This window comes from Diplotaxodon limnothrissa, linkage group LG6, assembly GCF_057381915.1.
Source record: "Diplotaxodon limnothrissa isolate DT_005_m linkage group LG6, D_limnothrissa_male_GT1.1, whole genome shotgun sequence".
Classification (NCBI taxonomy): Eukaryota; Metazoa; Chordata; class Actinopteri; order Cichliformes; family Cichlidae; genus Diplotaxodon; species Diplotaxodon limnothrissa.
The window spans coordinates 27881896-27903680 of record NC_140601.1 but is presented as its reverse complement, the minus strand read 5'-3'; the positions used below and the strand labels follow the sequence as shown (position 1 = coordinate 27903680).

The following is a 21785-nucleotide window of genomic DNA, read 5'->3' as shown; positions in this document are numbered from 1 at the left end:
ATGGTGATATTCGTAGCTCCTACTTCTCATTAGCTTTTCTGCCATTTGCCTGAAGCTACCCTATTGGTTAGTGTTTGGATGCTGGATCAATAGCCTCTCTGCTCTCACCCACTAACATTAATAAGATTATTGATTAGCTGCCTCCCACAGATTGATTATCCCTTTGCAGCATCAACCCAGTCTATTATTAGTTCACCATTTGATGGTGGCTGCTTTTGTGCCTAACGAATCTGCTTGTGCGTGATTCCATCTTGATCAGAGTTGTAAAAAGCTGCGATTTGGTAGCTTGGTGAGGGATTTGTAGATCATAGATCATAAGTAGAAGGACAAAATCTATGGACAATCCCTCATTTTCAGTTTTGTCATACAGATAATTCCTAGATATACAGAATCGCATGTGCAGTATTATGTATATGCAGGTAGTGAGAAGCAAATAGACACACACTTATTCACACAAGCTTGGAGGAACTGTTATGTGGTTTCTTATTGCAGTGCAGTTGAAGGAGGAGTAGGCCCAGTAAAGCGTAAGGAGTGATGGATGAGACTCTGTCCTGGTTTCATTCCAATAAATGAACGGCGTTCCACTTGGGCTTCCCTTCACAGTCCCAGCCAGTGAAGCCACGATGGAGACGGATGGGTCTCTCGCTGCCGGGTGTTGGAGGAGTGCAGAAGGGAGAGAGGGACAGGGTGAAGAAAGTGGTGGGGGGAAAAATGGAGGAGGGAGACATGAGTATAATAGGACATAGGTGAGAGATGGGATAATAATAAATAAATGACTTTAGAGAGTGAAAAGGGAGTAAATCAGTAACCTCTGTTTAAGAAATGGAAGTTAAGTAAAAACTGGGGAGAAAAAGAGAAGGAAAGAACGATGTAAAAAGAAAGCAAAGGCTCCATCTCAGTGTTTCTGTTTGGCTGACTGCACCAGAGCAAGGATATATGGATATCCTGAAGCTGATATGACAAGAAGCACGCTTGGCTGTGCATTCTGATTATGTTTTAAATCCTGAAACATGCAAGCCTGACCATCTCATCCTGCCAAGTCTGATAGCTAGCGTTAACTAACCAAGAAGATAAAATTGGTTCAGGAAGCTAACTGTAGCCTGGTTGTGAACTTGCATTACATGATTCTCCTTACTCTAAACTTATGAATTTCTTTTCTTTCTCCCCTCCTCCTTGTCCTCCCTGTACTTTTACTCCTCTCTATCTGTCTCCTTTGTTTAATCTCTTCTCTCTCCCCCCCCCCCCCCCCCCCCCCTTTTTTTTTTTTTCTCTTTAGACATATCCCTCCAGTGTGGCCCTGGTGCCCAGTATGAGATCTCTTATTGGGGAGCCTCTGTACCAGTTGACAGCCCATCAAGTGCCAACAGCTGGGACAAAGTGATTATTGACAAGAGTGATACAGAAGCTTGGCCCTCCATCAGCCGCAGTAGTGACCCCTGCAACCCTGTAACACCAGAATGCCCCTCGGGCTCCACCAGCTCTAACCTAGACACCAGTGCTGTCACTACTACCAGTAGGAGTAGTTTTGTGAGTATGGCCACAGGCGCAGCAGGCCAGCAGGCCCACTACCCCTCTCTCAAAGCTAACAATAACATGATGACAGGACCTGGATCAACCAACGCATTAGTAGGTAATAGAGGCTGGGTTTCAGATGGTAAACAAGATGGTATGAATAGTGGCAGAGTTGGAGCACCCAATAACTGGGGCTCTTCCAATTTTAACTTGAATCTCAACCCAAATGCCAACCCTTCAGCCTGGCCTGTTCTGGGCCATGAGAGTGTTGGAGGTGGTACCAGTGGGGTGTCCAGCTCTTCATCCCTTCCACCAGGCATAAATGGCAATGGAAATTTAGGAAATGGGAACATGGGAGGTGCTGATAACGGTGGGGGAAGTTGGGTTGGCATGATGAGTGCTACAGAAAATGAGCAACAGCACCCTTCAACCAACACAAACTTGTCCTTCAATATAGAGCCTGTTAACCTTAACACTGATGGACCAAACCACACTAAACAACAACAAGCTCAGGAGCCTATGAGCCCTATCCATGGTTTAACTGGTTGGGGAGGCCAGTCACCCACTGAGTCATCCCAGCTCAATGGGGATACAACCGGCAGCTCTGTATGGGGTAGTGGAGAAACCAAGGCAGCTGACTCCCCCAAGGACTCCAGCTGGGACTCAACAACATCTGGAGGCCTCTCTGCTTGGGGTCGCCAAGGCAGTGGTGGTGGGAGTAGTGGAAGTGGTGGCTGGGGTGATTGGGGAAAATCCTCTGGCGGTGGAGAAGCAACTAAAGGTTGGGACAACATAGATGCTGGTAGTTCTGGCTCAGGCCAAGACCAGCAACTGAGCTCTTGGGGCCAGCAGCTTGGAACAGCCCCAGCAAGTGAGGACAGCGGAGACAGCAGTGAAGGTCGATCCCAGCGTAGAGACAGATCCTCCAGCATGGAATTTGCCCCTTTGCTACCACGGCAAGACCTTGACCCTAGAGTCCTGAGTAACACAGGTTGGGGACAGACCCCCGTCCGACAGAACACTGTATGGGAGATGGAAGAAGCAAACTCTGATGATGGAAAGAGCAGTAGCAGCTCAGACACCATAGGAGCCTCCAGCTCCAATGGCGGACCCTCATCTACCAATGGCACCATAACTCCTACCATTGCTCAGAGGCCTGGATCTGGAGGGAAAAGTGACAGTGAAGGATCTTCATCTTCTGGGTGGGGAGCTCCAGCATCTCAGCCAGTCCAGACAGGATCAGGATGGGGTGACCCCCCACAGTCACTCAGTAAAGCTCCGAATGGCACTACTAGTGGCTGGGGAGATCCTTTGCCTTCCAGTGGTCCCAAGAATGGGGGTACCTCATCCTGGGGATCAGAGGACAAGTCATCCAGCTGGGACAATGGCCTAGTGAAAAACCAGCCTACTAGCTGGGGAGAAGGCCCCAAAAATGCCCATAAGTGGGGCAACAATAATGGTGGTTCTAATGGCTCCACCACAGGGGAATGGGGAGAGCCAGACATCAAGAATAATGGTTCCTCTAGCAGCATGTGGGAAGGAGAAGGAAGTAACGGAGGAAATGGTGGATGGAAGGAAAGTCCTCGAGGAGCAAATGGAGGAGGCTGGGGCAAAACTCCTGCTGTGAGTAATAGCAGCTGGGGGGAGACCTCACGTGCCAATGGACCAGTGCAGGGTGGCTGGGGCTCCTCCAAGCCACAAGAAAGCAGCAGCAGCAGCAGCACTGGTAGTGGAGGAGGTGGAAGTATTGGTTCTTGGGGAGGTCCCAGTTCTGTGAAGCAGAACAACTCTAGCTGGGGTAATGTCAGCAAACAAGACCAAGGTATGGAGCCTACTGGCTGGGAAGAGCCCTCTCCTCCCTCCATTCGTAGGAAGATGGAGATTGACGATGGAACATCTACCTGGGGGGATCCCAGTGCCTACAACAAGACAGTCAACATGTGGGATCGTAACAATCCCACTAGTAACCCAGGCAACAGCGGCCCCCCTCCAAGTAAGAATGGTGGAATGATTATTCCCAACAATAACAACAACAATCACTCCGTTGGACCTGGCAACAACAATCACCATCACTCTCACCCTCACCATATGCACCACCATACTCATCATGGCCAGCCCCCAACTCACCTGCAACACCATGGAAACAACAATGGGTCGCCCAACAATGCAGCATCACATCCAAGTGTGGGGCCCCAAGGCAGACCCACCCACTCCAACCCAGGTATTTAAAAGACTTAGACATTAATGACCTAAAATCTTATTTTGCTTAACATTCAAGTAGTATTTGAAATTCAAAAATGAATTAAAATTTGATTTCTGATCTTGTAGTCTCCCACCATACTATATTCAATGAAATGTTTAAAAATTTCAAACTGACTTTTACAAAAGTGGGTATTTCTTTCTAACAGCATATGTGTGTTTTATTCAAGGGATACTGATTTTCTTGTCTGTTAACAAGCCAGGGAGACAGACAAAGAGATTTTGTTTTCACCTGTTCCCATAAAATGAGAAAATTATAACAAGCTTGGGAACTATGGTCCTTCCTTTCAAAAATAATTTCTTTGAAGAATTTACAAAGTGACTGTTTTTGCTCTCAGAGAAGTTAAAATCTTCACAGTTGTCATCAGCATTTAATAGTAGGTTTAAGTTTGCACTTTCACAAGATCTAGTAAGTCTTTGAAAAACAAAAGCCCTGTGAAGCATAGATATTTGCCAAAGCTTTAATGGCAAACAGTTTTAATTGTGAATGAGACCACTGCCATCTGCTGTCTGCAATTTGTGCTGCAGTGACTAAGGAGCATCATGAACACTTCCAAAACACATTTAAGCCAAATAGCTGCCCATTTCTGCTGATGTCATTAATTTAGGCTTTTCCTAATCTGCTGCTTTGCTTTGTCTTGTCTCATTCACCTACACATTCATAGACACAGCTTGGCAGGCTGGGGTGGTGAAAGGCATATAATTATAAAAAACCACAGCATACAATAGAAAAGGTTACTATCACTTATTGATATGTCACTAAAGCTTAGTCTCTTTAGACCTTCATGCTATGTGATGCTGGCCTTGATGGGAACAGTGGTATTATTCCATTTGTTTTCAGGGAAGCACATAAGAGGATTAACTAATGATGTTTTAAAATTGATGAAAATTTCTGCTGTAAAGAAGCTGATTTCATTCTTTTAACTAATTAATTGCCCTTTCTTCCAGGCTGGGGGGAGATTCCAAGTGTTCAGCCCAAGTCAGAACCTGCTTGGGGAGAGCCAGCAGCTCCAACATCAGCTGTGGACAATGGTACCTCAGCCTGGGGCAAGCCCCCAGGTGGGGTAGGAGGATGGGGAGACGGTGGCCATGAGTCCTCTGGCCCCTATGGCAGGGGAAGTGGACCCCCAGGTTCTGCACCTTGCAAGCCAGGTAACACTCAGAATTTATTGTTAATGCTGGATGTTAATAATAGGAGTTGATTAGCTGATACCACCAGTGCTATATTCAGTGCCATCAATTAGTTCAGACTTACAAAATTACTGTTTTTCTGCTTTAACCTGTGAACACAATTGTCAACTTAGGCACTGGTTTGCTTTGGGTTCACTATTTTGTTTATGGCAGTAGCTCCATAATATGTTTGCACAGCACACTTCAGTTAGGGAACACAAACGGGAAGTTTCTACAGAACTGTACCGTTTGTGCCAGTTTTGAAAGTTTTTGTTAGTGCTGCTGGAGTGTTGCTTGGATTAAAGCAATTCCACGCCTCAGTGGAGCTTGGTTATTTGTGCTGTTGGTTTTAAATGTTGGAAACGATAGAGGGGAGGTGTAGGGAGAAAGTGCAGACTGGCATGTAGCAACAGTGGCACCAAGTGGCTGTGTTTAAAGTTACGTGCTGCTCAGCTTCTGAAATGGTATTGTGAATATAGAGGACACATAGTATCGAGTAATGCACTGAAGATTTTTTTTCTTTTATTCCTCACAACTTAATCCTATATTTCCCATCCCTTTCTTTCAGGCCCCAAACCTATGCAAGATGGCTGGGGAAATGGAGGGGAAGAGATGGGCATGTCTACCAGCCAATGGGACACTGAGGATGGGGATGTATGGAACAGCCCAACCCCCCAGGAGAGCAGCTCTTCTTGTAACTCCTGGAGCAATGGACCCAAGAAGTGCCCAAACAAGGTCAGTGAACTCGCCTGTCACAGTGGCATTTATGACCTTGGAAACATCATGTAATGTTGAATTCATAATATTTTTGCTTCTTTGTTTTCAGGGGAAGATGGGCAACAAGCCAGATGAGGCCTGGATTATGAACCGTCTCATCAAGCAACTCACTGACATGGGCTTTCCGGTATGAACCCTGCATATTTAGAATTAAGTGTCAATGCAGACTCAAAGCACTCGCAAGCTTTCTTCTGGAATTTTTGCTTTAATGCCTCTGTGCTGGTGGCAGATTTAGCTGCGAGGCATCATTTATTTAGGTTATCAGTTCTGAAAGTGATACTCAGAGATGAAGGTCACTATGACCTCTAACCAGGAATTTGATATTTATTCAACACAGGAAGAAATTTCTTACGATTTAGCACAAGCATGCACTAGCGCTGTGGAATGAACAAATTGGATTTCAATGGTCAAAGGTTATTGTGACCTTAAACAAAAATTTTGGGGCATTATAAATGAAACCTTTTCAGGCTGGAAAAACTATCAAGTGATGAAATATCAGCTCTTCTGGCAAATTAATCCCAGTGTGGTTATGCTAATTACAAGGTTTTTGTACTTCACAGAGAGACCCTGCTGAGGAGGCATTGAAGAGCAACAATATGAACCTTGACCAGGCTATGAGTAAGTACACCAGCATTTTCGTGTGTCAACCTTGTCTTTACGCTTGCTGTTCTGAGATGTTTGTTTTTATTTGAATAAATCAGTTCATTCTCTTCAGTTCCGCTTGGTTGAATACTGAGGGACCTTTTTCTTTAAAATATATATTTTTACCACTAATGAGATTAAATAAGACTCTCTTTTATAGTGACACAATATATTTATTTGGCTAGATTTCACAACCTCTGCAATCACCTCTTCTCCTTCTAGCTGCTCTTTTAGAGAAGAAAACAGACCTGGACAAGCGAGGCATGGGCATGTCTGATTACAGCAATGGCATGAACAAGCCTTTGGTGTGTCGGCCTTCCGCACTCTCCAAAGACCCCTCCGAACGCAACGCCTTCCTCGACAAGGTACGTCGGGTATAAATGCATGGTGGTATTCAATTCAATTTAGTTTTATTTATACGGCACCAAATCATAACAACAGTCGCCTAAAGGCGCTTTATATTGTAAGGTAGACCCTACAATAATATGTACAGAGAAAACCATATGACTCCCTATGAGCAAGCACTTTGGTGACAGTGGGAAGGAAAGACTCCCTTTGAACAGGTAGAAACCTCCGGCACAACCAGGCTCAGGGAAGGGTGGCCATCTGCTGCGACCGATTGGGGTGAGAGAAGGAAGACAGGATAAAGACATGCTGTGGAAGAGAGCCAGAGATGAATAACAAGTATGATTCAGTGCAGAGAGGTCTATTAACACATAGTGAGTGAGAAAGGTGACTGAAGAAAAAACACTCAATGCATCATGGGACTCTCCAAGCAGCCTACACCTATTGCAGCATAACTAAGGGAGGATTCAGGGTCACGTGATCCAGCCCTAACTATATGCTTTAGCAAAAGGAAAGGTTTGAGCCCTTACTGTAACTTTAGGCTTTTCTCTAATTATATGCTTAGATTGTAGCTTTTATGATATGTTAACACATCACATTGGAAGGTTTTTAGATTGTAACGTCTTGGTTAGTACAAGAAATGTTTTTACACACATATAATTAACATTGTCAACGTGTAATGTTTGATGTTGCACTCATCTGCCTTTATTCCCCTCATTAACTGTTTATTTTCCTCTGGTCTAGGATGGCGTCCTGTCAGACGACACCCCCCCATCACCGTTTTTGCCTTCCCCCAGCCTGAAGCTCCCCCTGGCCAATAGTAGCCTTCCTGGGCAGGGTCTGGGACAGGGCAACCCGGGGCTGGCCATGCAAAACTTGAACAGACAGGTAAAGCAGGTTTTCTTTTCTTTTCTTCTTTTTCTTTTCTTTTTTAAATATATGTAGTATAAAATACTACATATGTAGTATGGGGGGGGGGGGGGGGCTTTGCACCCTTGGACAGCTGATACAGACAGTATCACTGTGCACAACCACTAATTTGCAGTGCTCTCTGTGGGATTTCCATATACAGATTGCAGTAGCAGCAACAAAAGATGTGTTAAATTGTTTTATACACATCTCTCTATTCACATGCTTTCCCACATCTCCCTTTTTCTGTTGCTCACTTTTGTGTATAACCTTGCCTGAAGAGCCCATTGAAACCAGATAGTTATGCTCTATCAAATATCACCCCTAGAGGCAGGCATGGCCCAGAAAAACTACAGGATGTCCTTGAAGTCCAAACAAAGGCACTGCAAGCAGCCTTTTTTCAAACTGAAAGGAAAGCCCTCTTCAGCAGTATGGGGTTAGAAATTTGAACAAGTGGCTTTTACAGGCTGATTGTTTTTCGTCAATTTAAAAAATGCAATTTCTGACATTTTTATGATCAAACAAACAGTTGCTCTCACCTTTTTCCCTCAGTATATGCTCTGCTGTAAAACACGTGATCTAGACCTAATCAAATTTTGCAATATTGCAGACACTTCACCTTTTCTTTTTTTTTCTTCATTTCAATTTTTTTTTTTTTTATGTATTTTTGTTTTGACGTTTTTTTGTTTATACTGCCATTACATGGCAGTACTCTTGAATATTTAATTGTACCATTGTGATTCCTGCATACAGATACCCAGTGGAATGTTTGGCAGTAGTGGAGCAGCACAAACCCGGGCCATGCAGCAGCAGCCTCCTCAGCCACCAGTGCCACCTCTCAGCTCCTCCCAGCCTAGTCTACGTGCTCAAGTGCCTCCGTTTCTCTCCCCTCAGGTAGTCAAACACATGATAATGCATATTAGATTTATTATGTGCTACTATGTCAAGTCCTAACACATATAAACAATCGCTTAAAGCTTGAAGATTTTGTGATATGGCCGAGGAACATGATTCTTTTCTTCCCCCACGTGTATATTTTGTATATTTTGGGCTTTTTAACTCATTTTAATTCTGTTGAATATGTCGTCTTTGTCCTCTTAAAATCTCCACAGCGTAGATCGCTTTTTACCTTTTTTTTTTAATCACACTTAAAAACTCATGTGCAGTTTCAGTGATGTGGTTGACATACTGTGGCCATAACTCTTGAAATTGCAAGATTGCCTCCCAGACCTTTCACCTCCCTTCTTTTCTATCCTGCACAAATGCAGCGGTGGCTAGTTTCATCTTGCCAGAAGGTGCTTTTATGTACAGTTATTGTGATGTGCAGTGACTAACTTGTCATCTCTCTTTTGTTCCACCTCCATTTTCTCTATTCGCTTCAGGTCCAAGCACAGCTCTTGCAGTTTGCAGCAAAAAACATTGGTCTGAACCCTGCACTTTTAACTTCACCAATAAACCCTCAACAAATGACCCTGTTGTACCAACTTCAGCAACTGCAAATGGTGAGGTGCCATCGCTCTTTGCATTGCATTTGCAGCGCAGCTTTAACCTTTACAGCTTGTGCGAGAGAATATGTCTTCTGGACCTTTATTTTCATTTTTGATTTGACTTTTTAATTAGATTTTACTTCCTATGAATATGTCATTTTTAAAAATGACGATATCTAACAATGCATGAGAAAGGGAGTGTAGATTTTTTTATTGTTTACATCAACGTATTTCTTTATTTGTCTTCATCGATTCAGGCGTACCAGCGTTTACAAATCCAGCACCAGATGATGCAGGCGCAGCGCAATGTTTCCGGCCCTATTAGACAACAAGAGCAGCAAGTGAGTCAATAAATGTGTCATTACAAATAAAGTATGACCGTGAAGGTCTTTTAAAATTTCATGTGCGTGACTACATGTGGGCCATGAGTCATCGTACTGTGACCCAACTTCATTTATTCCTTTTTTTTTTTCTTTTTTTTTTTCACTTATTTTTTGTCACATCATTACAACAGCGAAAAGAATATGCTTTGTAACAACAGGAGTTGCTGAAACGTTTAGATAACACAGGAACTTGTTACTTCCCATTATCTGACAACTTCTCCATTTTGCAAAAGGCGATAGTTTGTTCTCCTTTTTGTAAAAGAAATTATGTTTTGTTAAAAATAACCCACAAGATCCATAAGATATAGGTAAATCTTATCTATCTAACATTTTCTGTTTAAGCTTATCTTTGCAAACCACCCCTGCGTGTTCTTTTTGTTTGTTTTTGCTTGCGTATCTTTATCTATAACATTGAAACATTTTATTTTCCTCTTGCTTTTCCTTTCTATTCTCCACTGTCTCGACTTCCTCTTTGTTTTTCTTTTGTTTCATTATTTCCATCCATAATTTGATTAATGTTGTTGCTCTCCTGGCCTATATTTCCCAGTGCTTTCTTTTGAAATACATAATTATGACAGTCCTCCTTTTCTCTCCCAGGTTGCACGTACAATCACCAACATGCAGCAGCAGATCCAGCAGCACCAGCGTCAGCTGTACCAAGCGCTGCTGATGAAGCAGCAACAACTTCCCTCTCATTCCTCTTCTTCTTCCTCCTCCACTGGTCTGCATCCCCCCGGTGGCCCCGCCGGAGGCCCCGGCTCTGGCAAATCAACCCTGGACCCCTTCACAGGCACTCACCAGGCTCCGAGCCTTGCCGATACACTGCACACCAAAGAGCCGCCGTCGTCGCCCAGCGCCTACAGCACCTACCCTCTCTGTGAGTCTGCTCTAGCAACAACACGGGGCTGAAAGAACTACACTATGGTCACTTTGTTTAAAACTCAAATTTTCCCATGACACAGAAATAAAAGAAGAACCCTCATTGTGTATTACAGCCTGTGTAGCACCTGATTTTGTGTCATGTGAAGTAAAAAAAAATCAGCAACTCTTTAAAAAAAAAAAAAAAAAAAAAAAATCGTGCAATTGCCAAAATGCTTGCATCTTTTGTCTTATAGTTGTATGTGCAACACAATGTATCAAACAGTGTATCGTTGTGTTGTGTGTTTGAAATATTTGTTTTTATTTGTGCAAATATTAACAAAAGATTCCTGTGTTTTGTGTTCAGCTGGACTGAATCCAAACATGAATGTAAACTGCATGGAGGTTGGGGGTCTGTCCCTTAAGGAGCCCCCTCAGCCCCAATCCCGCCTGTCCCAGTGGACACACTCCAACTCCATGGACAACCTCTCTGGCAACTCTTCAAATCTGGAGAACAACCTCAATAAGCACGGTACTTTGCACAATAACACAGACAAGCATGCTCACATAATGTAGAGGCTTTGAGAAAATTGTTAGATGAAACCAGCCTGACATTTAATGTTAAGTTGTTTTTTTGCATAAATACTTTCCAACGCCTTTTTAAAAATAATCTTGAGATTTTTGTGCAGACATGCTTCACTTGTTGAGGAGTGATTATAAGGCACTATTGCAAACGCCACACCTCCTAACACACTTAGGACTCGTTGACTTGTTTCCCAATGAGTAACTCAACAACTGACAGTAGCTTTTTGCCACTTGTATCATGCAAGACTTTTGACTGTGCGTTTGTTTTTTTTCGCACGTTCTGTTTGCAAGCTCATTAAGAATCCCTGAGTCTGAGGTGTCATAGTTCCACCCAATAACAATGACAGGTGTTGCAGTCACATCCTTGAATATAATTGTGACATTTCTGTGATTTTCGAGAAGACAAATGCAGTCTTATATTTGTGTCAGTTTGAAACCACTGAAGTACACAAAGCACTCAGTAATGATGTCAGTTACTTTCCATAAAAACAATTTCTGTAATGTTTTGAGAAACTAGTTAACTGACGCAGACTTGTCAACTACTGCATTACTTTCATTTTAGCATTTAAGATTTCGTCAGGTTCTGCATTTCATACACATGATCTGTTTTCCAGCTTATACGTAGATAACAATCTGTGGACTGCAAACAGTTATTCTTAGCTCATAGTTTCATCTTTTTTCTCCCACTATGGAAATGTTTATTGAAGATCTTAATCTTACGTCTACTGAAGCTCAATAGGAGCATCAGTAGACTTAAAAATAGACTTAATGTAGACACCATTTTTAGGGTGGTGTTAAATGTGCATTTATAATATTAATACTTGCAAAAATGTGTATATTTTCCTACTAAGTTGGACTAGGTTCAGGTGACTTTCTTACTTTTTCCTTGTGTGTTTCAGGTGCCATATCTGCTGCCTCTACCCTGGTCCCTCCTGGGAAGCCTCCTCAGCTGGAGGACTCATACAGCCCTTACAATCTAATCTCCAGCTCTGAGTCTCCCACCAGCCCCCTCGTGCCCCCTGACTGGGGCCAGGGCAAGAGTCCCAGTGAAAAGATCTCCAATGGGACCAACATTAACTGGCCCCCAGGTGAGAATGAGATGCAGAGGTATAAAGGTGTAGAACAGACAGGTGTTTTTCTTTAAATTGTGTGAAAAAGTCTCTGAATCTTTGGATACAAAGGCATTTATGAACATGTCGGGTGTTTATCTAGAACGCAGTACAATCTCACTGGACTAATAAAATACAAACAGTACTTTTCTTATGTCGTAATTGCTTAATTGCATCAATTAAGGCTGCTGCTAAGGAAGCAGCTATTCAGTCTACAAAATTCAGAGGAAGATTTAAATACGAAGCATAGCATTAGATCAGGTTGGTTCACCACAATACCATTTTACACATTTACATGGCAGCTCTTATATAAAGTAGGCTAAACAGTATTACTGCTAAACTTAGCCTGTCCAGAGTGGACCTCTATCTGCAAGCCCTCTTGCAATTCATCTCACGCACCCCAGTTGCTGCAGTTGCAGTGCACCAAGTATAATTCAGCGTAACACCTCGCTTCACACCTTTGTGTACATCTAACCTTGAAGTTTTAGCAGTCCTTTATTGTGTGCGTGTGTTTTAGAGTTCTGCCCAGGGGTGCCATGGAAAGGCCTTCAGAACATCGACCCCGAGAATGACCCCAATATGACCCCTGGCAGCGTCCCCAGCGGTCCCACCATCAACACCAACATCCACGACGTCAACCGTTACCTGCTGCGAGACAGGAATGGAGGTATGACAACAGACAAGGGCCCAAATATCAGTACGACCGATAGCCCCACCGAAAAGTCGCGCTTTGTAAAGTTAGATGAATATACGTTAGTAACCACTTCCACAAGCCTATCCATGCTACCATATCTGCTTCACCACAGACCCCCACCATCATGCTGCACAGCATATATGAAATTAACCTTTTTGGGGGTTTGTGTCTGCTCACCACACTGTTCTCTACAACCATATAGCCACAGCTTCTCCACTTCAGAATGGCTCTTTGCCTCCAATCAGCAGCGACTGGCCCGTCAGTGGCTACTCTAGATCTTTCAGACTGTCGTCCTGTGATGGAGATGCCTCAGGTACACATCCCACGTATTCCCACTCATGTGTGGACCTGCTGACCTTTCCTTGCCCAAATGGAGAAATTCTCCTTATCTTCAACCTTACTTAACCTCTGAACTTTATTTATACATGTCCTTACCTCAGTCACACCTAAAAACCTGTTCCTTCAGCGCCTTAAACATCCTTTACCAAAACTCTTTGACCAAACCCACAAAAAAAAACAAGCCTCACCTAACTGGTCGTGACATTGGTACACACCCTATGTGTTCATGAATCTTAAAAAAGGATATTTGAAGTTTTTATTTGTAGACATTTTTGCAAAGTATGGTGTAATTGAAGACAGGTGGGTTTGTGGCTTGTTTTGCTGTTCATTTCCACATTTTGAAGCTACTATAAAGAAGTTCCAGATGATCCAGTTGAACGGTCATATTACATATAAAAAAAATAAATACATTAAAAAACATTTTTTAACAGTATCCTCTTTCTCTTTCTCTGTTTCTGCTCTCCATGTACAGGTAAACTGTCTGACATGAAATCCACTTGGTCCCCAGGGCCCATCTCTCAGAGCCAAGCTTCTCTGTCCCACGAGCTTTGGAAAGTCCCACAGGGGCCACGCAGCACCACAGCCCCATCACGGCCTCCGCCAGGCCTCACTAACACCAAGCCCTCCTCTACCTGGGGAGGCAATTCGCTGGGTCTGTCTCAAGGCTGGAGTGGCTCATACTCCTCTGGTGAGCACTCAATTTCTTTTTATCAGAAATAGTGATGTGAAACTATCTGATACGTCATCACTGAGTTTTTATTGAAAATAAGCATACTATTGGAAAAAGAGAAAAAAAACACCAGTATTGACAGTTTAGTGTGTGATTCAGGCACTTCAGGTGTGTGATTACTCCACTTTACATTTTTCTTCAGTTCTTGTTTTTATTTTGTGTCGTTCTGTTTTGAATTGACTTTAGTTTCAATGAGTTTCCTGAGTGAGATTTCTCATTTCAGTATCTATTGTGTCTAGTTTTAGTTTAGTTTTTATTCGGTGTTAGTTTTAGTTTTGTTTTTACTACACGAGGAAGAGTCAGATTGTGTGATTTAGAAAGTTTATAACGATATGATGTTTCTTTTCAAGCTATACAAACACAGTCATGTAGACAGTCTCAATAACCAGATTCCCCAAAGCCTGCTCAGACTGGTTGCGTTTATAAATTTGATTATAGTAACATAAAGTAAAGACATTATTCCTTTTTTATTTTTTAATGACACACTTTACAAGTAATTTTCTTATTTTCTTTTTTTTCTGAAGTCTCATTTATATTTATTTCAGGTGGCTAAAATGGTTTTTAATGCCCAGTTTTAGTTTTCATTTTCATTTCAGCTTTAGTTAATGATCATCATGTGGGTTAAACTGCTTTTTTAAAGAACAGTGTATCATCATCATAACTGCAATATTGGCTATTTACTTCATGAACAAATAAATATCAGGTTGCTTCTAACAATTTCTTTGAAATTGCTGAACTTAAGCTGCGTACAGTGCCTGTAATTTACAGAGGACAAATCAGGACATTTGAGCAGATTGCCGTGACCACGAATACAGGCGAATACATCTCTATGATGTATTACACGCAAGCCACAGACATGGTTGCCTATGCATAGGTGTGGTGTTCACAGCTGCGACTTAGCACAACCCAACTCTTGGTATTGTAAAGGTTGCCTGAACACACCCTGCCAAACTGACATCTTGAGGTTTACCAGCTTTCGCGTGACCTCGTTTTGACATGACAGATCTATACTTTATGCAGCAAAGAGGAAATAAATTTAGTGTGTGGAATAGATAGCAACTGGTGTCATGTTTTCCTTAGTAGTTGAGCTCTTAGACTTCAAGGCCCAGAGTCTCAGGGCTCTGGAAAAAGTCTCATAATATCAGAGAGTGTTGTATGTTGAATACAGCTATTTTTCTCTTTCTGTTAGAAGGGCACTGTCACATTGATACACACTCACTTTATCTTTCTTTAGAAAGAAGCCATCTAGGCTTCTTGCAATGCGTGCCTGTGCCTGACCAAGATTCAGTTTTGACATTGAGTCAAATAACTTGTAATGAAAGTATTTCTGCAAATCATTATTCCAAGAAAACTCTTAATTTTTAACTCTGTCTGCATCCGTGTTACAGAGGGAACCACATGGAGTACAGACAGCTCCAACAGAACCAGCAGCTGGCTGGTGCTGAGGAATCTCACCCCACAAGTGCGTATGCTTTTCTTTTTTTCTTTTTTTTTCTTTCCTTTTCTTTTTTTTTTGCGCTAGTTTTTCACTGATACCTTGGGCCATTATAAGGAATTCGAGTTTAGTCCGCTCAAATTTGAATCTGCAGTTGTAGATTTCTGCTGGTGTAACCTTTTATATAGTTGCAATGACAAAAGAAACAAAGCAAAAGGAATAAAAACAGAAGGTAGACTGTGTTTGAGATAAAATGGTAAGATAGTTGTGACTGCAACTTTAGTGTGCTAATGTCTTGTTCTTTGCTGCAGATTGATGGTTCAACTCTGCGGACCCTGTGTATGCAGCACGGCCCCTTGATCACATTCCATCTCAACCTGACCCAGGGGAATGCTGTGGTGCGCTACAGCTCCAAGGACGAGGCTGCCAAGGCCCAGAAGTCCCTGCACATGTAAGCGTTAGCACAAGTCTTTTACATCAGCAAAAGTGGACTTAAAAACGGGGGAAAAGGGCACTTTTTACTGAGGCAATATAACAGTGAAAAAAAAGACAAATGCTTGGGGAAAACACAGTGTTCCTGATTTCTTTAGTATCTTTTCTCATGAATAGAACAGTTCAACATTCTCAATAATTCCAAGCAATGTTATTTTTGTGTCTGGGACAGTCACATGGGGGTGGGGAGTCACACCGTGGTCAGATGTATTGCAAAATTACAGAGATTGTTGTGATAATTAGTTCATCATGGGAAAAGAGCAGTGTGGAGACACGTGTTTAGGCTGCACGCTCACGTTGTTATTTCTGTGAGTCTCATGAGAGTTCCCTGATTCGGTTTAGCTAATAGTTTGTTGCCATGGAAACAAAATACAAGCCTTGTGACCCACTTTTCATTATCAGCAGCATTAAATGTGGTTACAGTGTAATGTTGGCATTAAGCACAAAAACAATTGAATAACATTAAAAGCAATCATCTGTCATGTCTGGTTTGCTCCTGATCATAAAAACCATTCATAATTGTTTTCTTCTTCTTCTGTGCGTTAAGGTGCGTGCTCGGAAATACCACAATCCTGGCGGAGTTTGCTGGCGAGGAGGAAGTGAACCGCTTTTTTGCACAAGGCCAGTCGCTGGGGGCAAACACCACGAGCTGGCAGGCCAACCCGGGAACCAATCAAAACCGAATGGGCGGGGCAGCGCAGTCCCACTCAATTGGCCAGTGGAGCAGCAGCACCGGCGGAGGCAAGGCCAGCGGAGGCGACCTGCTGTGGGGCGGTGTGCCTCAGTACTCCAGCCTGTGGGGTCCGCCCAGTGGAGAGGATGCACGCGTGATTGGGAGCCCCACCCCTATTAACACCCTGCTGCCTGGAGATCTGCTGAGTGGGGAGTCCATGTAGGATGATGCCACAACACACTAACCAACCAACTAACTCACCGCCACCATGTCATGTAAGCCATTGGTGGAGGGTGGGGTGGATTAAGAAAAGAAAAAAAAAAAAAATCAATGTGAACAGGAGCAAAACCCAAGCAAATCATGTGGTGATAATCAGTATCAATTTGAACTGTTTGAACTGTGAATTGTAAATCAGAAGGTTGGGGTCATTACCACAGACTGCAGACCCCAGTCCTTTTGTTTTACTTTGGTCCCTTTCTCATTTGGTTTGCCGTTTTTTGTTTTGTTTTTGAGGGAAAACAGCCCTTTTTGTCCTCTTGGTATTTTTTAAAATGCATTATATTAAAAAAAAAAAAAAAAAAAAACTGAAGTGAGACACAACACAAAGAAAAATTTTAACTGTTTTATTAGTTTTTCCATAAGTATTCATGGCATTCTGTGGGAGGATTTCTTTTTAGGAGAAGCAATCAAAGCTGCCATCTGAGACTTTCCTTTTCCCTCCTAAAAACAAATAAAAAAAATCATCCCAAAATAAGACTTACAACAACCATTCCCAGCATATCCATGGCCAATGATGTTGTTCAAAGACCTTTACTAGTTATGTTAATGTTTGTTTCTCAGCACTAATATTAGCCTTAAGTGCTCTCTGGCCCAGGTCCTTCCCAAGCCGTCTTTGTTTTTTGTTCTTTTTTTTGTTTTGTAACTGAAGAAAAAGCTGAAATCTTGCACAGTTTCACCTCTGAGCCAGCGAGCGGTACAGGACACAACTGGTGACTGACTTTGTCGCCGGGCAGTAAGAAGGCCTGGCCACGCCACGTGACTGGCACTACCAATCATCTACGTATTATTTTAATTTGTCTTAAAGGGATTGACACAGTTGTTTTTTTGTTGTTTTTGTTTTGTTTCTTTGGTAGGCCTAAATCCAAGCAAAAGTTTTGACACCCATCACAACGAATAAGCTGAGAGAAGATTATTTGTCAGCCTTGCTGCGTTTGTCCATTTCCTTATGAATATGTATGTCCGGTGGCACCTAATCATTGACCTCTATGAGCCCGGATCCTTCTGGTCACCTTTAAAATCGGAACCCAGTTGCTTTCTGGTGCTTTGTCGAATTTTCTAATGACAGATTTGTTATGAAGCCCAGCGGCCTTTATGGTCGGCCAATTTTCGGAGGAAAAAAACCTCAATTCTACTTTCAAGTGACAGTTACATTGTGCAATATACACCATAGACCTTTCTTCCGTCCACAGTCGATGTCCACCGGAGCTGGTTTGTCTAATATTTTTGTTTTCTTGTTTGTCTTTTATGTTTTGAATGTTGCTGATTTCAGCAAAAAGACTTTGGAACTTCAAAAAAAAAACAAAAAAACCCACCTTACCCCCATTTTTCAAAACTTGGATTCCCTCCAGACCACCAGTCCCCTTGAAACTGTTGGGAAAATTCTGCAAAGAGGAAGAAGCAGCTGTTGAACTGTGTATGCAGCAAATTGTACTAAAAAGTGACACTGGGGTACACAACAATGCACACTTCCTCTCTGCGTGCCACAGCCACACCCAACAGAGACTGAAACCACAGCGGGATTGGATGGTTCTGGGCATCTGGCACAATACCAAATAAGAGGGGTTTCTCCTAATGCAGTAGACCTACGAGTGTTCCTTGCGTTTGGTACTGTACAAACAGAAGAGACTAAGATTTTTTTTTGAGTTCTAAGGGTTTTATCATAGCACTTATGAAGAGCAAATCGCTTCAACTGCAATCCAATAAATCAAAAAGGAGCAGCAAAAACGATGAAAACAACACAAAAAAAGTACTGCTCTTTTATGTACTGTATCTATTCCATGGAAACGTGTCTGGCGTTGTTCCTCTGGTAGCAGGCTGAAGGGAAACAAAACTGAACTGTACCATTGGACTTTTGGGGGGAAAAAACTTCACTCTTGGTTTTTTCCCCTTCTTTGAACTATATCAACGTGATTATCACTGTTACTCCAAAAATTGTTATCCTTGCTCTCTTTGGAGGCTCTAGACTTTGCAGTGTCAGTGGTCTCTGACACCCGCTGGACAGCCAATCCGGTCAGTCGGTGGTTGAGTCAGAGTGGGGTGAGGTGGGGGAGTGTCCACTGAGTGCCTCTTTGCTGTGGTCCTCTGGATGTCGAGCGGCAGCCCCACAGCGCAGCACTTCCTCCTGGGCTCCACTTGACCGTCTCTCAGTCTGGCGTGAAAAACAGATCCTCCGGGACTGGCCAATCACGGCTCTCTGCCGCACACACGGCATCTCCAACAGGGGCCCACTACCACTCGACCCTGCTGTCATCCTGCCCTCTCCCCCACCTCCCATCTCTCAGTTCTTTGACACAAAGATCACTTTAGCTGGAAGATGTAATAGTCATATTTCTGGAATTTTTGCCAGTGTACTTTGTATTTTTTGGAAAAGATCATTTGACTTTTTTTTTTTTTTTCCAGTGTGTTATATTGTTAATTTTTATCTACATGCAGTGGTCTACAAAGTACTGGCTGCTGAACTAGCCCTTCACTGTTCATATGCAGAAACACTTTGGTCAGAGGTGCCTCTGTATGTTCATCCTGTGTATTGAATGCAAAATGAGGATCAATACTACAGACCGTTAATGATTGTCTATTTGTTTTTAACTGATCATGCTTTCTTCGTTTGACAGTATTCTGTAGTACTTCCAGGTAGTATCTTGAGATGTGTAAGAAAAAAAAAAAGGTGTCTCAGACGGGGGATGTGGGTGTTTGCCGCTCCAAGCTGCTCCACCTGCCCGCAGGCTGTCCCCCCTTGCCCTTTGCCTAGCTGCTATGCTATGACCTCCTCTCCTCCTCCACCACAAGAAGACCCAGTAGCCCTCCCCTGACCAAGCACCTACAGGCCCTCATATCTGTTTCTATGCAAAAAGACGAGAGGCTGGGGCCCTTTACAGCACGCCAAAGCTGTCTTGGGAATGAGCACTCCTCCCAGAGCTTGGCATATCCTAACAATTGTCCCCCACGCGCTCCTGTCAGCACTTCAAACTGGCCGCAGTTTCTGTAAAGTCAGGCTCAGCCACCAGAACACTGTCATGTATCTAAAAGTTAGAACACTTTATCAAAAGGTCGGCCTTTCTCTCTGAGCTGAAGACGCTTCTGTCCAGCTTGATCTCAGGGTAGGGGAGTTGATGATACAAAGTATGAGATGCAGCTCTCCGTATCTGTCCTTTCTACTGTGAGAGCAAAGTCTAAAACTTCGAAGGCCATCTGCACGCAGCAGGACGTACAGACCTCATGCCTCGAAACTGAATCCTTATTGTTGGGGGGAAGAGGCTCGCATTGAATCCTCTTCCCAAAAAGATGGCCTCTTGTTATTGTTTGGGGAGACATTATTGCATGTAAAAAGATGCCAATGTATTGTGCCAATATAAATTTGCTGTGTCATACTGTATATTTATAGAGAGCACTTCTGTTCCCTGTTTGGAGGAGCTTTGATGACCTTTGCAGAGGGTGTAGGGGGGGACAGGAGGGATCAAACAAAAGGGCGGCAGCATCACACCCTGAAGCGACTGAGATTTTTTTTTATGCTTTTGTGGGGAATGTCCCAAGCTAAGGAGAAAATCTTTACTCAGTTGGGGGTTCCGGTTTGCTACAGTGCACAGTTGATGATGGGTAATCCCGGGTACATATTTTTTTAAAACCAAAAATGAAATTGCATTTTAACGTCATTTTTATGAAGTTTGACATAAAAATCTTAAAAATGCTAAAAAATCTAAATGGAAAAAAAAAGATCTATAATATGTTAAAAGCTCTGCACTTCTAGCTGAAACGTCTCTGGTCATCAGCCTCTGCTACCAACATCTAAAGGAGCAGAGCGGTGGCTGGGGTGCCTTTTTTTTGTGGATGCTGTATTTATCTCGTTTTACGTTTGTGCCCTGCTCAAAGCAGGCCCACTGAACTGTACATTTCCACAGACCCAGGTGGCTTGGGCCCACTGTATCAGCCTCACTCTCTGATTCTGCATCAGCAGGAGCAGAGAGGCACATTTCAAGAGGTACAAAGTCTTAAAAATGAAACAAAAAAACAAAAAAAAAAGCTTAAAAAATATATATTAAAAAAAAAAATAAAAATAAGAAAACGGGAAAAGGCTACCTTTCAGGACTTTCAGTCCTGCAGCACACAAGCAAAAATCACTATTGCCTGTTTCTGTAACTGCCTTGATCCAAGCTCAGACAGACCCAATAGCCGAGGACCTCCCAGCATCCTGTACTAACTGGAGAACCCTGACAGTGAAGGGGGTTTCCCATGCTGCACCAGCATCGAGAGGCTCTCCTCTCTACAGCTCTGTTCTAGATAGCAGTATATGTATACACTACATATAAATATATATATCTATATATATATATACTGTGAGTACGGTGTGTGGTATCACCTCTTCAGACTTCTTGGATCGTAACCTCTGAAACTTTCATTTTAGTTTGAAAGGTCTTGGTTTAACACAGCTGAAAATGAGCAATATGTATTTTCCCCGCAAATAAGTGAGACAAAGGAAAGAATTTGGGTCGGGTATAAACTGATACTTGACTGATCGAAAGCAAAGTCTTTCTTGTACGGAGTCAGATATGCACGTTCTGGTTTTGATGACATATTACAGTACTATGAAGTGTTTGTACTGTATATGTGTGTTATTTGTTTGTTAATTAGGCTGCCTAAAAGCCCAACCTGAATCACCTGGTTTAATGCATATTTTACCCAGTTGATTAAAAAAATCACAAACATATCAAAACAAAACAAAACATTGAACAGAAATACTTGAATCATTGAACGCCAATAACATAATGTGAAGTCAGTAATTATTATTTTTTTGTTCTTTCCATCTGACAGGTACACTTAGGGGCTTTTAGAGAACACCAGATGTGTATTGCATTAAGTTACAAATACAAAATCTTTGAAAAAAACAAAGTCATCTTAGATGTGTGCTTGAAAGTCAGATGTTTGTATGAATGTGTGCTCAAGAAACTGTGTACAGGGCACGTGGCCTGCTGTTATGTTCCACTCAGTACGTTATATTTTGTGTCTGTTTATATCTTCTTTTTTTCGTTGTTGTTATTGTTGATGATCTGTCAAAAACTATTCTGATAGACGTTGTTATCTTCTAACGTTGCACTGAGTGTCTTCTACCCCT

The 21785-nt window shown here is 42.6% G+C and overlaps 1 protein-coding gene across 2 annotated transcripts in view; it reads left to right on the top strand.

Annotated features, from left to right (window-relative positions):
- Positions 1-21376, top strand: part of tnrc6c2 (trinucleotide repeat containing adaptor 6C2) — a 51994-nt gene extending 30618 nt beyond the window's left edge. For both annotated transcript variants that reach the window (XM_085354945.1, XM_085354944.1), the window contains 18 exons: positions 1277-3733; positions 4720-4923; positions 5510-5676; positions 5768-5845; positions 6279-6336; positions 6583-6725; positions 7450-7593; positions 8368-8508; positions 8997-9116; positions 9359-9442; positions 10082-10361; positions 10710-10874; positions 11827-12015; positions 12554-12703; positions 13542-13757; positions 15188-15261; positions 15546-15685; positions 16274-21376. In XM_085354945.1, coding sequence (XP_085211071.1) covers positions 1277-3733; positions 4720-4923; positions 5510-5676; positions 5768-5845; positions 6279-6336; positions 6583-6725; positions 7450-7593; positions 8368-8508; positions 8997-9116; positions 9359-9442; positions 10082-10361; positions 10710-10874; positions 11827-12015; positions 12554-12703; positions 13542-13757; positions 15188-15261; positions 15546-15685; positions 16274-16622 — 5159 coding nt within the window. In that variant the 3' untranslated portion in view covers positions 16623-21376. The remainder of the gene's footprint in view (positions 1-1276; positions 3734-4719; positions 4924-5509; positions 5677-5767; positions 5846-6278; positions 6337-6582; positions 6726-7449; positions 7594-8367; positions 8509-8996; positions 9117-9358; positions 9443-10081; positions 10362-10709; positions 10875-11826; positions 12016-12553; positions 12704-13541; positions 13758-15187; positions 15262-15545; positions 15686-16273) is intronic.
- Positions 21377-21785: the final 409 nt, after the last annotated feature.